Source organism: Akanthomyces muscarius, chromosome 6 (genome assembly GCF_028009165.1).
Source record: "Akanthomyces muscarius strain Ve6 chromosome 6, whole genome shotgun sequence".
Taxonomy (NCBI): Eukaryota; Fungi; Ascomycota; class Sordariomycetes; order Hypocreales; family Cordycipitaceae; genus Akanthomyces; species Akanthomyces muscarius.
This window is the reverse complement of record NC_079246.1, coordinates 2,013,090-2,027,875: the sequence shown is the minus strand read 5'-3', so window position 1 is coordinate 2,027,875 and position 14,786 is coordinate 2,013,090. Positions and strand designations below refer to the sequence as shown.

Sequence of the window (14,786 nt, the reverse complement as noted above, 5' to 3'; positions counted from 1 at the left end):
CAAGGGCGCGCCGGCCGAACCCCGGCTAAACACGCCTCTGGTCAGGTTATCAGCTCAGCGATGGTCAGGTTATGTCCATCCACAAAGCAGTTCTCCTTTCTACCGCCGCTGCGCCACAAATCTGTCCAATCACGGCTTGGCCTTGGGCAAAACAGGTAAGAAGTCACAATCCAAACACGAAAGGCTAAATTTTCTTGTTCTTATTAGTTCCAACATTGGGTAAAAATAGCGACCGATTCATATCGACTGACTAGCTCGTCCCCGCTCCAGCCAAACCAAGGCTGTCTGAAGCCCTTGCAGAGCCGCATACGACTTTGGACGACTTTGGATGACGCGTGCCGCTGACTCTGAGACACTTGTGCTGAGAACTTGGAATACACAGATTCGAATAAAGCAGCCAGCCTGGCTACTTTGACAAACACTGCAGAGGCTTCTGCGGAAACAGCGTGCCAGTCAGTTTGGGCGGATTCCTCCCAGCCTCAGAGCTACGTAGCGTGGCCCCCACTTGCTGATCAGCCATCTGTGAATGCCCTCACATCGGGCCAACGGCGGAACCAACTGCTGATTTGCAAAACCATACGCTTCCGTAGATCGGAGCTCGTGCAGAGGTAAAGAGCCGGAAATGATGGCGGTCGTGAGATGGCCCCAATTGATCCCGGACAAACTCATGGCGTAAATGCTCAAATGATTCATTTTTACCCACGTGAATGTGGAGAAGAATGATGTAACGGCATCTTGGTTCTCTCGCGTACAAACAAAAAGGATTTTTCATCTTTTTTTTCTTGTATACACAGTTTTCTCGTCGTCTCTCAACCCTTTCACTTCTCAACTTGACCAAGAACCCCGGGGGCAGCAGATGCTCACCGCAAAAAGGAAAATGGCGGCAGATTTCGAGCAGCAATCCTACTGGCACGAGCGGTTCCGCTCCGAGACTGCCTTCGAGTGGCTCCTCTCCTCGTCCGACTTTCTCAGCCTCGTCGAACCGCTGCTCGCCAGCCTCGACCGGTCGTCGGCCGCCATCCTGCACGTCGGCTCCGGCACCAGCGACCTGCACAACCACCTGCGGCGGCGCGGCTTCCTCGGCGTCACCAACGTCGACTACGAGCCGCTGGCGGCGCGCCGCGGGCGGGAGCTCGAGCGGCGCGCCTTTGGCGACGTGCGGCTACGGTACGCCGTGGCGGACGCGACGCGGCTCCCGCAGGACCTCGCCAGCGAGTCCGACAGCGAAGAGGAAGAGGGTGTGCCAGGAAGAAGCGGCTTTCAGCTCGTGCTGGACAAGAGCACCTGCGACGCCATCTCGTGCGGCGGCGAGGACGCCCTGCGGAAAATGTGCGACAGCGTGTACCAGTGCCTCCGACCGGACGGTGCGTGGATAGCGCTGAGCTTCTCGGCGGATAGGTTCCAGCTGAGCGACCTGCCGTTTCATGTCGAGGTGCTGTCAAAGGTGCAGACACCGAAATCGAGAGCGACCGATCCCGACATTTTCTACTGGTGCTACTGCCTACGGCCGAGGTGAATGTTATCCCTGTTGACATGAACCGGTCCATCATGCATATGACGGTCAAGAATACCCGGACCGGAGTTTTTACAGTCATCATGTCGAAGAAGGATGTATATATCGTCAAGTATATAGCGGCCGGTAAGCGTATGCCGTCTCGTCAATGTACAAAGAAATCATGCCTCGTTGTTTTCACAAGGCGACGCCGAACAGCCGACTTTTACTTTCACTGGCAGTGCCGTTTCCAGTCTGGTTGCCATGCACCAACCCGTCGCCTTTGTCAGCCATGTTCGCCCAGGCACTCTCCAGGGCGTGCACGCTGACGCTGACATTGGCGCCCTTGGGCATGTCGGACGTGCTCAAAACCATCAAGCTGAGTGGCTGCGTCGTAAAGTAATTGACCGTCGCACTCTCGATTCCACCGTCGAGAAACACCTCGAGAATGGACCGGTCAATGATGCCGCTCATGCGCCACGAGTCTCCGTCGATCAGAGTGTTTGTCGAGAACTTGTCGGTGAAAAAGACATTATCGAAGCCCTTGGCGCCGCCACGGTCGATGAAGAAGGGTGTGTCTCCACCAAGGTAGTAGCCGCCACGGATGAATTCGCCCGTCTGGGGTGCCAAAAGCGTAAAGTTGAGCGTTGCCGACTCGGGTATGCCAGTTTTGGGGAGGTTTGTGATGTTCGCCTCCCAGTAGAGCGCATTCGAGTCAACGCGGGCAAAGTCGACTGCGAGGCTGCCATTGACCAGGCTGTTGTTGCTGGCCAGCTGTGAGCCCATGACCGGTTCCAGATCATATGGCTCCGTCACAAGTCTCCAGCCGACTCGCTTCGCCTTTGTCAAATAGGAGCGACGAGGCAGCGTCATGGCGCTTCGCCAGCCTTCTTCGCCAGTAGGCACGACCTGCGTGTACTGCCAGTTGGAGGCCCATCCCAAGTAGACCGGGGGCTCGTCTGCGGGCGTGCCGTAGAAAAACTGGCCAGCGTAGTTGTCTTTTCCAAAATCCGCGATTCGAGCGGCGTTGTCTACGGCCTCGAAATGCGTACCGTTGAAGTGGCCGGGATAGTACTGGGTGATGGAGCCCCCGAGCGGCGCTCCTGGATTGACACTGACAGCCAGCAACCACATGTCCTCCTGCTTCTTGCCATCCGAATCTAGGTATGGCATTTGCACAAGGTTGGGACACTCCCACTGTAGGGTCAAGAGGCCAGTATGGGAGAAATTACTGGCGTGTTTCCACTCCTTGAGGTCAGGGGAGGTGAAGATGCCAATTTCGTAGTCCTGAGCATAGGCTATGACCAGCACCCAGTGATCCTGGTACCAGACAACCTTGGGATCGCGAAATTGCGACGAGTTGCTTGGTATGACGGGATTTCCTTTATATGGCGTGAATGTGTACCCTCCGTCGTGGGAGTATGCGATGGCCTGGGTTTGTGGCCCAGGGCTGCCGTCTTGGCCGTATTCGGCGAGCGTCTGCTGCTGTCAGAGGCTGCTCAACGGCATACAGGTTGTATATATAGACTTACATAAATGGCGACGACACCATTCTTTTGGCTCGGGAAGAATCCGGACGTGTTGTTGGGGTCGGTGACAGCACTGCCAGAGAAGATATACTGCGTCTTCCTGGGAGGAAACAGCGCGATTGGCTGGTTAACCCAGTGGTAGAGGTCCTCGGAAGTGGCATGGCCCCAGTGTTGATTGCCAGCGGCAATTCCGGTAGGATTATACTGATAGTAGAGATGCCACGTACCCTGGTCATCTCTGAACATGCCGTTTGGGTCATTCATAAAATGCTTTGGAGGAGAAAAGTGAATCTGGGGGCGATAGCGGCCGCTATAGTCGCCAGCAATAGGCACCCCGGTAGGCACATTGGGGTCAATGTAGGTTGATACAGAGGTACTGTTGGATGTCGATGTGGTGTTTGCGGCTAGACAGATGTTGGCCAGGCTCAAGGTGCCGGCCAGCGAGATGGGTTGCAGCCAGTGCATGGTGGAAGCCAGGCGAGATGCGGAGGAGCAGTTTGCGGGGTTGGAGGTTGAGGAAACATGTCTGAGTTGAGGCGAGGCTTCGAGAACTTTTATTACGTTGGAGGACCCTGGTTAGCAGGGCCGGCAAATGTAAATTGACGGAGGGACTGGACAATAGCTGGGGAAAAGGTTGTTGCCGGAAGAGGCTGCCCCACGATCGACTCCGCCAGGCGGCGTGCTAGCTTGGAGATGTCGGACCGACGAGAGTGCGGAGAGCATCACGGGTGGTACGTTAAGTCAAAAAGGCGCACTTATGGGTAAAAACGCCAATCAATCATGCGGGGTCGATAGTAGAGCCAGCTAGCCAATTATTGCGCGAGTCAAGCATTGTGATAGCGCCGAAGAACGACCTGACGAGGTGTTTGCAGCACCCCGACGTTGGATCTCTTTTGCCCAACAAGGGAGGATGGTTGGCTGGCGCGAACTGAGTCAGGAACAGCACAACAGGACGAGACACCACGCCGAGAATATTAAAGAAAGAAGAAAAAAAGCGTTGGCCACAACAACAGGTCTAATTTCGGAATTAAACTCTGGCCCGGGCGTTCTGTTATGGTGTGCAGGCACCCCTCGAATACGCAGTATCACAGCCTACCCTACAGTACTCACGCCCTGTTGACAGCCAACACATGGCAGCCCAAACAATGGCCACGATCGCGGTGTAAACTGCACATAAGGCATCAATTCCATTGTCAGGGTCCAGGCGACTCAAAATGACGGCATCGGACCAGTCGGCTTTGCTTGAAACCACACCGGGTCGGTCCCTTGCATTGGATTGGGTTCGCCTAGCGCGGCGTCCAACGCCCAGCGTTTGTTGCCCCGTCAACCAAGTGGCCCCGCTACTGGTGCAAGTAAACCAAATAAGGACCAGGCAAACAGGGCAGTGCTTGCGTGTACCAGCAGCAGTATGGATGTGCCATTGAGTGTGTAATCAATCCTACGTCAACAGCCAGTCTACCTATCTCATCTCCTGTTTGCTGCGCTCACTCTTGATGTTTACATGATATTTTCTCTTGCCGCTTTTCCTTCGAGACTGGTTCTCGTTTGCTTTTCTATCTGGCTATACCCTCTAGTCCTCGTTTTACATTCCGCTGCCCCTCCACCACTGGCTGTCTTGGCTGAGCCGCAATTGCATTCCAAACACAACAAGCCCAACAAGCTCCAGCTCAGTCAACACCATGGATCGCCCAAATACCCCGTCAAGGCCTCCCGACTATAGCCTGCACACTTATGACGATGACCATGATACTCCCAGCGGCACCAACTCAGCTGCCATCAGACTATTGACCTCGGTGGAATCACCCATTGACGAGTCCAGACCGTACGTACTCATGAACAGCGCCATTGCGCGCCCATCATCAGCTTCACCTTGTCCGTCGCAGTTTTGGCCAGCAACGAGGCAGAAATCCGTCACAGTTTCGTCCAATAGCCTCCGGCGTCAACACCAAGATTCACACTGTGCGACTCGTGCAAACCAATCACTTCCACAATCACAGCCCAAGACCCAAGTCCCGTCCATTTCCAAGATTCCTGTCAGACCAAACACTGCAAAGCTGCAAAAGAAACCACACACCAACTTCTCCAACACACAACTACCCGCTTCCATGTTGCCAGCGAAGCTACCATCGGTTCTCCCGAAGCTGCCAGAGGGCCCAAGCGAGCGCTTCCAGCTCCAACGCACTGGCAGTGACGCTGCGCACCCTTTAAAAGCACCTTCGAGCTCCAATGGTCTTTCAGTCGCGAGGCCGCCGCGAAAGCTCCAGCGAGCTGATGGCGATGCGACACTGCGGCCACCAGCTGCGTCACGCTGCAAAGACACTCCCATTTCAGAGCCACCACTCAAAGGACCCTCTGTCGCGAACTGCTACTCACGTTATTTCAATTCTAGTACTTTTAGCGATACCTTCAACGATACTTTCAACGATACATCGACTCGTCAATCGTACAAACCATATCAGCCTAGCGTCACGTCCTCTCCCTCTCGGGCAAGCTCTATCAAAGACGAGGCGCGAGCCATGCCTCCTCCGGACTCGACATACGTGCCCTTTGCCAACAGAGATGCCGGCTCGCCACAAAGACCGTGGACTCCCTCATCAAGAGTCTCCGAATTTTCTCGCCCACCGCCCACAAACCTGTCATTTGAGCCTTCCGACCTCAATGGCAGTCCCCGACCAGGCACGCCGTCTTCGAGATATGGCGGCAGTCCCAGACGCCCGCTGCCTCCTGCACCACTCTTCTCCAACTCGGCCCGCAATTCGCAGGTTTTTGCCGACGATGCCACCGTAAACATTCCTCTCGATGGCGGTGACGATGTCTTTGGCCCCGGCTCTGACCTGAGTGATTCGCGGCCTCTGCCGACAACTCGCGACTCTTTCCACTCCGAGTCCCAAGACACGCTCAATGAAGCCAACGAAGAGTATTACGAAAAGTTTGATGGCTATGGACCTGCGCCCGACGGCGCACAAGAGCGACGAGGTGTTCGCGCACCTCAAATGTCGCGAAAGGAAGTCGTGCTCATCAATGGCGAGCTGGTCCTCGAGTGCAAGATTCCCACAATTCTGTACAGTTTCCTCCCGCGCCGCGACGAGGTTGAATTCACACATATGAGATATACCGCCGTCACTTGCGACCCCGATGACTTTGTTGAGCGAGGATACAAGCTCAGACAGTCTATTGGCCGAACCACCCGCGAGACAGAGCTCTTCATCTGCATCACCATGTACAACGAAGACGAGATCGGCTTTACACGTACCATGCACGCTGTCATGAAGAACATTTCGCACTTTTGCTCCCGTTCGCGTTCTCGAACATGGGGCGAAACTGGCTGGCAGAAGATTGTGGTTTGCATCATTTGCGACGGTCGACCCAAGATCCATCCTCGTACGCTGGACGCCCTTGCTGCCATGGGTGTCTTTCAGCACGGTATCGCCAAGAACTTTGTCAACAACCGTGCCGTACAGGCTCACGTTTATGAGTACACCACTCAGGTATCGCTCGACTCGGATCTCAAATTCAAGGGTGCCGAGAAGGGCATTGTTCCCTGCCAGATGATTTTCTGCCTCAAGGAGAAGAATCGCGGCAAACTCAACTCTCACAGATGGTTCTTCAACGCTTTTGGCCGGGCACTAAACCCCAACATTTGCATTTTGCTCGATGTTGGTACTCGGCCTGGCGGCAATTCCCTCTACCATCTCTGGAAGGCCTTTGATACCGACTCTAACGTGGCCGGCGCCTGTGGTGAGATCAAGGCCATGAAGGGCAAATACGGCTCCAGTCTTCTCAACCCTCTCGTTGCTTCCCAGAACTTTGAGTACAAAATGTCCAACATCCTCGACAAGCCTCTCGAGTCCGTTTTCGGCTACATTACTGTGCTTCCCGGTGCACTGAGTGCCTACCGATACCACGCTCTGCAAAATGACGAGCATGGACACGGACCCCTCAGCCAATACTTCAAGGGTGAAACCCTTCACGGCCAGCATGCAGATGTGTTTACCGCCAACATGTATCTCGCCGAAGATCGCATTCTCTGCTGGGAGCTAGTAGCCAAGAGAGGCGAGCGCTGGGTCCTGAAATACGTCAAGGGCTGCACTGGTGAAACTGATGTTCCAGGTAAGCTACAAAGTTTTCCATTTGAGGTATTGTTGCTAACTTAGTACAGACGCTGTTCCCGAATTCATTTCCCAACGCCGACGATGGCTCAACGGTGCATTCTTTGCTGCTGTCTACTCCCTTGTCAACTTCAAACAGATTATCGCTACTGATCATACCATTGCTCGCAAGATCCTCCTCTACATGGAATTCGTTTACCAGGCCTGCCAACTACTGTTTACCTACTTCTCTCTCGCCAACTTCTACCTGACTTTCTACTTTGTCGCCGGCGGCTTAACTAAGAAAGACGTTGATCCATTCGGCCACAATATAGGAGCTGTCATCTTCATCATCCTACGGTACACATGTGTTTTGCTGATTGCTACGCAATTCATTTTGTCCCTGGGAAATCGACCGCAGGGTGCAAAGAAAATGTACCTGGCCAGCATGATTATCTACGCTATCATTATGGCGTACACGACGTTTGCAGTCATCTACATTGTGATACGCCAACTGACGGACAAGTCAAATTTGCACAAGTTCAACATTGGCAACAATGTCTTTACGAATTTGATTGTTTCGCTCACCTCTACTGTCGGCCTGTACATTATCATGTCACTAGTCTACCTGGATCCTTGGCACATGGTGACGTCCTCGCTCCAGTACTTTATGCTTTTGCCCAGCTACATTTGCACGCTGCAGGTGTATGCCTTCTGCAACACTCACGATATCACATGGGGCACCAAGGGTGACAACGTCCTCAAGACTGACCTCGGCGGTGCCGTCGGCAAGGGCCAGACGGTCGAGCTGGAGATGCCCAGCGAGCAGCTGGATATCGACAGTGGCTATGACGAGGCGCTGCGCAACCTCCGCGATCGCCTCGCCGTCGCCAAGCCCGACGTCAGCGAGTCCCAGCTCCAGGAAGACTACTACAAGAGCGTGCGCACGTACATGGTTGTCACGTGGATGGTGGCCAATGGTATCCTCGCCATGGCAGTGTCCGAGATCTACAGCAACAAGGGCATCGGCGACAACTTTTACCTGCGATTCATCCTGTGGAGCGTCGCCGCTCTCGCCGTCTTTCGCGCCCTCGGCTCCACCACCTTTGCCATTATCAATCTCGTCAACACGATTGTTGAAGGCAGGATACGCATGAGCCTCAAGGCGCCCAAGTGGATGGGTGGCCTGGGCGAGAAGATGAGCGACGTGGCGAGCAGCGTCGGCAGTAGCTTGAAGCGCTGATGAAAGACAAGATCTTCCAAGTTACTAACTCGCAGCTTTTATTTGAAAACCTTTGTGTTGCATCTTTGCATTGATCGCCGACCATGTGTATCTGAAGGCTTGTTTTGTGTTTTTCCAAGGGCTGGTGTTTTCTTTTTACAAGGATTTTTTTCGGTCTGTTTTGCTACATTTCTTTGGCTTTGTTTTGTGGTAGTTTTGTGCTGTACATGTTGGACAAGGACGAACTGAACCCCTCATAGAGGAAAAGTTTCTACTAGTCATGATGAGAAGATTTTTGGAGGTGATTTAATGTAGGAAATGAGTTTTTCCTCGAATGCAAAATTGCATGATGTATCGTTTCCCTTTCCTCGTACCAAGTTCAAAGTTCACGTGAGATATCGAGAGCGGACTGTCGATCAATTTTGAACCTTTTTTTTTTATTCGGTTTCCTTTTTGAGCTAAAGAAGAACATGAGTGAAGAGGAAAGAAGAAGAGAAAAAAAAGAACCATCATGTACATGCATAGATACGCTCGACTCTTATAATCCAGCCTTTTTTGATATAAACAAAAAGAAACAAGCAAGAACAAAAAAAAGGGACAACATGACATGTACCCAACATCTCATTACCATAAAAGATCAGTATGCCTCGTGCTTCATTTCCAAGGCACATGTATTCCAAGAGGAGGGGATGCGGTCTACTCCTCCTCCGACTCCTCCTCCGCGACGTCATCGTGAAAGTTTTGCCCGTCGGTGGTGGCCTTGATGACGCCGACCCTGATGCAGAAATCGCCGAACCGCTCGCCGTCCTCGCGCTCCGCGGCGTAGCGCTTGAGCAGCGGCTTCATGATATCGAGGATCTCGTCCTCCTTGATGCTGGAGCGGTAGAGCTTGTTGAGGCGCTGGCCGTGGTAGCCGCCGCCGAGGTACATGTTGTAGGCGCCAAAGGCCTTGCCGACAAAGGCGACCTCGGCGAGCCAGGGGCGGGCGCAGCCGTTGGGGCAGCCCGTCATGCGCATGACGATGGAGTCCTGGCGCAGGCCGGCGTCCTCGAGGCAGCCCTCGAGCTTGGAGATGAGCACGGGCAGGTAGCGCTCCGACTCGGCCATGGCGAGGCCGCAGGTCGGGAAGGCGACGCAGGCCGAGGAGCTGAGGCGCAGGCCGGAGAACTGCACGTTGTCGAGCTTGTAGCGCTTCATGAGGGCCTTCATGGCGTCGAGGTCGTCGTCGTGCACGTTGCTGAGGATGAGGTGCTGGTTGCCGGTGAGGCGGAACTCGCCCTTGTGCGCCTGGGCAATGGCGCGCAGGCCCGTCTTCATCTGGAAGTCGGGCGTGTCCTCGATGCGGCCGTTTTCGATGAAGAAGGTAAAGTGGTTCAGGCCCGTCTCGTCCTTGACCCAGCCAAAGGTGTCGACGTTGGACTTGAACTCAAAGGGCTTGGCGGCCTCAAACTTTTGGCCCCAGAGCTCCTCGACCTTGCCGCGGAAGACGTCGACGCCCATGTCGTCAATGGTGTACTTGAGACGCGCGTGCTTGCGGTTCTTGCGGTCGCCGTGGTCGCGCTGCACGAGCATAATCTTCTCGCAGGCAATGTGCACGTCCTCGGCCTTGCAGTAGCCAAACATGCGGCCCGTCTGCGGGTACGTCTTCTTGTTGTTGTGCGTGGCACCCATGCCGCCGCCGGCAAGCACGTTGAAACCCTCTAGGTTGCCGTCCTTGCCCTTGATGGCAATCAGGCCAATGTCGTGCGCGTAGACGTCGGTGTCGTTGTGGGGAGGAATGGCAATGGTAATCTTGAACTTTCTGGGCAGGTAGGTAGGTCCGTACAGCGGCTCAAAGTCCTGGATCGCCTCGCCGGCGACCTGCGTCTTCTTGTCGTTCTCGTCCTTGAGCCAGATCTCGTGGTAGGCGTTGGTCGAGGGCAGCAGGTGGTCGCTAATCTTGGCGGAGCAGGCAAAGACCTGGCGGTGGTACTTGGACTGGGTGGGCAGCGAGCTGCACATGACGTTGCGGTTGACGTCGCCGCAAGCGGCAATGGTGGTCATGAGAGCACGGTTGATGGCCTGCATGGCGGGCTTGAGCTTGCCCTTGACGACGCCGTGAAACTGGAAGGTCTGGCGAGTGGTGAGCTTCATCGTCTCGTTGCCGAGGTCGTTGGCAATATCGTCCATCTGGACCCACTGCTTGGGGGTGGAAACACCACCGGGTAGACGGCATCGGATCATGAAGGAGTAGGCGGGCTCAAGACCCTGGGCCTTCCTCTCATCACGGACATCACGGTCATCCTGCATGTAGGTACCGTGGAACTTGGTGAGCTGCTGATCGGCAGCAGAGATGGCGCCAGTGGAAGGGTCAGCAAGACCTTCGAGAATGGTGCCACGAAGGAAGTTGGAGGCCAGTTTGATGTCCTCGTTGGTGATGGGCGGAGGCTCATCGGGAAGACCGGAGACGTTGTCGACGCCGAGCGCCTGCCAAATCTTGGGCTCCCACTCAGAATAGCCTGTTTGGTACGCGTCGGGATCTTGGTCATCGCCGAGGCCAGTGTCAGCCAAGCGCTTGCCACCGAGGTTGGTCAGAACGCGGTCGAGATCCTTGGCAGGCTTGTTGTAGTAGATCCTGTCTTCCTTGCGTGGCCAGTAATGGCTGTCACCAAGACCAAAGATGGAGTAGTTGACAGTGGCAAGATCAAGTTCAGTGTTGTCCTTTATGGCCTCCCAGAAGGCGAGACCGTTCTGAGGGAACTCTCCCTGGCCAGCGGTAGAGGTAAGGAAGACAATGTTCTCCTCAGTAGGAAGGTCCTCGAGAGGGTAGTCCTCCATGGCCAGAACAGTGGTCTTGAGGCCGCGAGCACGGCCTCTGTTGCCAAGTCTCTTGGCCAAAGAAGTAGCGTTGCCGTTGTCAGAGGCGTAGAGAATGGTGAGCGGGGCTCCCAAAAGGCCCTCGAGAAGTTGGTTGTAAGCATCCTTAGCCTTGCGCTTCTGCTGAGCGCGGACCTCGGTACCAAAGTCTTGGGCCAGGCTGGCAGCAAACTGGGGCTCCTTGTTCATGAGCTGAGTGAGCTGGTTGTCACGAGCAAGGAAGGTCTTGAGCTCCTTCTTGATGAGCTCGGAGTCGAGGGAGAAGTTGGGCTCGCCCTTCTTCTCGTTCTCGGGGTTCCATCGGTACAGAGGCCAGTAACCAGCATCGACAGCCTTCTTGGTCTCTTGGAGAACGGTGAGGGGAGAGTCAGACTCGCCAAAGTAGGGCAGGTAAGCCATAACAACGGAGGGACCGTCAAACTTGTCAGCCTCGAGCATGGCCTGGAGGACCTGGGTATAAGAGCTGTAGACAGCAGTCGAGGCGACATAGACGTTGCCAAAGTTCATGGCGTAGAGACCAATATCTTTCTTTCTGCGGTTGGCGTCGGCATTGGACTTTTCAGAATAGGGGGTAGAATCGATGATGAGCATGTTGACGTTTTCACCAGAGGCGAGAACGTGGTGCACACCTGAGTTGCCGAGGTCATAGGACCAGGCATCGGAGCCGACGAGCCAGAGCGACTCCTTGCGGAAGAGGCCCTGCTTCTTGAGCAGGCTGTGAGAGATGGGCGAGCCGTCCGTCTGGAGGCGGGAGATGACGTCGTCGGCAATCTCGGTAGACTTGGACAGATCATCCGAGGCGACAGCCCACTTGGCAAGCCAGTTCTTTGGGCCATCGGTGATGAACTCGTTGCTCTTGGCGGCCTCCTTGACCTCGCTGATGAAAGTCTTGCGCAGCTCCTTGCGGGCAATGAGGGAACCGAAGCCGAATTCGGGGGTGGCAGCGACAGTAGAAGAAATGCCGGTGTTTTGGGATCGGAGAGCGTTGGCAATGTGCGTTCGCTTGCCGAAGAGCTGGTCGAGAATCTTGTTGTAGGCCGTCTCCAGAGCAGGCATGGACAGGACATAGTCGCTGCGTTCAGCGGGGGCGTCCCGTACGCCGACCTCGAGGTTCTGGAGGGGGGCCTCGGAGGTGAGGTTCTGAAGAATGCCACGAAGAGCTTGGTCAGCAGCCTCGGCGGCAATGTAGCCGAGCTGGTGGCCAACAATGGTCTCAACGCCGCCGGGGCCGCTCTTGATGGAGGAGACGACGTCAATCAGCAGAGGACCCCATTTGGTGGTCTTGCGGTGAATCTGCTCGAGAACGGCAATGCGCTTGATGGTCTTGGGGAGAGCATCGACGAGCTTGGATCCAAGCCAGGGGCGGTAGAGGCGAGGCGTGACGATGCCAGTGTGGGCAAAGATCTCGTCGGGCTTGGCGTTGTCAATGACTTGGGCAAAGGTGCCGGTATCGGAGCCAAAGATGAAGAGGCAGTTTTGGACATTGTCCGGGCCGGTATACTCGAAAGCGTTGTACTGGCGGCCGACAGCAGAGTTGAGGCTCGTCCAGATACGGGTGGCGCACGTGTAAATGTCTTCGGAGGTCACGGGCGGCGGGGCCGACTCGACAGTGGTGGCGACGGATGAGGGAGCGCCGGGGGTGCCAGCGTCACTGGCCTGGCTGGCCTGGCTGGACTTGACCGACGTGCCGGTGGAAGCAAACTTGGACGCATCGGCACTCGCAGGCGGACGCAGGTTGGCGACGCTGTCGCCGGTGGCGTTGGGGGCAACCTCTGGGTGGTCCGAAGAGACGGCGACATGGCCGTCGTCGGCGTATAAGCCGGCGGCGGCAACGGAGCCGGACTGGAAGCGGCGCACGCTGTCCAGGTCGAGGAGGTTCCCCACGACGCTGGCATCCTCAACGGTCACCGGCTCGTCCTGGGAAGAGGTGTCAGGGGCGAAGAAGTGAATGACGCCCTTGCCGGTGCGGACGGCGAGGGCATGGGCCGTGATGGCCATGTCCTGTGCCTCCTGCAGGGTCTCGGACTGGACAAAGGTCCATCCCGAGTTGCGGATGGCGGTGATGACGGAGTAGTCGGCAAAGTTGCGGGGCTGGAGGGCAACGTGGAGGACTACGGGATAATTGGCCAGCTTGTAGAGGTGGGAGACGGCGGGCAGGAGGACCGAGGAGGGCGTGGTGACGGAGACGAGCTTGCCGGAGCGGATCGGGGTGAAGACGGAGAGCAGCGGGTCAGCATTGTGGCGGACAGAGAGGATCTGGGGGTGCGTATTAGCAACGAATATTGATTTGCACTGTCAATCCAGTTGGGTGATATGAGGGTGTGTTGATTTGAGGAGGCAATGGCTTGGGTCGGGTGGTCGGGTGACGTGCTTCGGGTCGTCGTCGTGCCATGGCTTAGGAAGCAAGTAAAAAAAAAAAAAAGTGGTGGGCAGCGCAGCCGCCGCGCGCCGCCGTGGGCAAACAGGTAGAGTACAGGGGACTTACATCCGGGACAGCGCCAGCGCCGGCAGCGACAAGACTGCGGTCCTTGCGGGCAGCATATCGCTTGAGATGGGAGGAGAATTCAGAGTCGGTGGCGAGCGAGGGCTGGACAGAGACGACGACGTCGGAGGCGAGGTATGCGATTCTGGCGACTGTTTGTGTTGTCGGTTTGTTAGCATGTGGTGCGGGAGACACTGAGGGAGGGAGAGGGGAGCAAAACGTACCAGCCTCTTGCGGCGTGCGCACCTGGTGCTGAGCGGCAGCCTCCATGGTTGCAGTGTAGGCGTCCCTCTGCAACACGGACAAGGGACAGCAAACACGACAGGAGAGGAGGAATGGGAAGCAAAGGAATTAAAAGGTTGGAGAAGAGGTAAAAAGAGGAAGAGAAGAAGGAAGAAGAGGAAAGCAGGGGACCGGTCATGGAAATCAGACTTTCTGGAACGGAGGACGGCTGGCTGGCGAGCTGGCACATGGCGAGCCCACTGGGAGGCTCGATGGCCTCTGTTAGTCTCAGCGGTCTTGGTGGATTTCCATGGTGGTGCAATGCTGGGCCATGCTGGGCCATGCTGGGGGATTGGGGGAGCTGCTGCTGCGGTGGAGGACGAAGGGGCCCCCGCCTCGGAGACTGAGAGGGGCAAGATGGCTCTGGAGCCTGTCCACTGCAGCACTGTTCAGTGTCCACTGTCCACTAACTGCCTATCCAGCAGCGCAGCGCTGAAACTGCCCGCAGATGCCCTGCACAGTCACTTGCTTCACAGCGCCGATAGCGCTCAAAGAGGCACGAGCTGCAGCGCTGCCACATACCGCTGCAGGCACTAACCTCGCCCTGTCGCCGATTGTGGAACCGTCAACTCCCCGCCCGCCCAGTAGGCCGCCAGCTAAATGGCCATTCCCCGCAGGTCAGCCAGTTTTTCTCTGAATTGCGTGATTGCCTAGTGCAGTGTACGTGCTTTTCGCATTCTTCTACACAGTATCCGTAGACACATGGACACACGATCTTGCATCGCTCCGGCCGCCTCCTCGCGCTGTCGCAATTGACCTTTGGCTCATCATGCATCATTTCCCACCATGGTGCCAGCTTGTTTCCCATTGTCCCGAGCAGCCGTGCAAGGAACCC

General features: G+C 55.9%; 4 protein-coding genes across 4 annotated transcripts; 2 read left to right on the top strand and 2 right to left on the bottom strand.

The window, feature by feature from the left end:
• Window positions 1-877: 877 nt before the first annotated feature.
• LMH87_000710 (uncharacterized protein) lies at window positions 878-1,516 on the top strand (the record flags this gene model as incomplete). Its single annotated transcript, XM_056198664.1, has 1 exon — window positions 878-1,516. One exon carries the CDS (start codon window positions 878-880, stop codon window positions 1,514-1,516), a length of 639 nt encoding a protein of 212 aa, XP_056055593.1.
• A 174-nt stretch (window positions 1,517-1,690) lies between these two features.
• LMH87_000709 (uncharacterized protein) lies at window positions 1,691-3,486 on the bottom strand (the record flags this gene model as incomplete). Its single annotated transcript, XM_056198663.1, has 2 exons — window positions 1,691-2,971; window positions 3,025-3,486. 2 exons carry the CDS (start codon window positions 3,484-3,486, stop codon window positions 1,691-1,693), a joined length of 1,743 nt encoding a protein of 580 aa, XP_056055592.1.
• Window positions 3,487-4,700: 1,214 nt separating this feature from the next.
• LMH87_000708 (uncharacterized protein) lies at window positions 4,701-8,352 on the top strand (the record flags this gene model as incomplete). Its single annotated transcript, XM_056198662.1, has 3 exons — window positions 4,701-4,843; window positions 5,411-7,131; window positions 7,181-8,352. 3 exons carry the CDS (start codon window positions 4,701-4,703, stop codon window positions 8,350-8,352), a joined length of 3,036 nt encoding a protein of 1,011 aa, XP_056055591.1.
• Window positions 8,353-9,027: 675 nt separating this feature from the next.
• LMH87_000707 (uncharacterized protein) lies at window positions 9,028-13,939 on the bottom strand (the record flags this gene model as incomplete). The annotated part of the gene is made up of 3 exons (XM_056198661.1): window positions 9,028-13,443; window positions 13,673-13,821; window positions 13,894-13,939. The coding sequence occupies 3 exons, from the start codon at window positions 13,937-13,939 to the stop codon at window positions 9,028-9,030; spliced, it is 4,611 nt and encodes a 1,536-aa protein (XP_056055590.1).
• Between the last annotated feature and the right edge of the window lie 847 nt (window positions 13,940-14,786).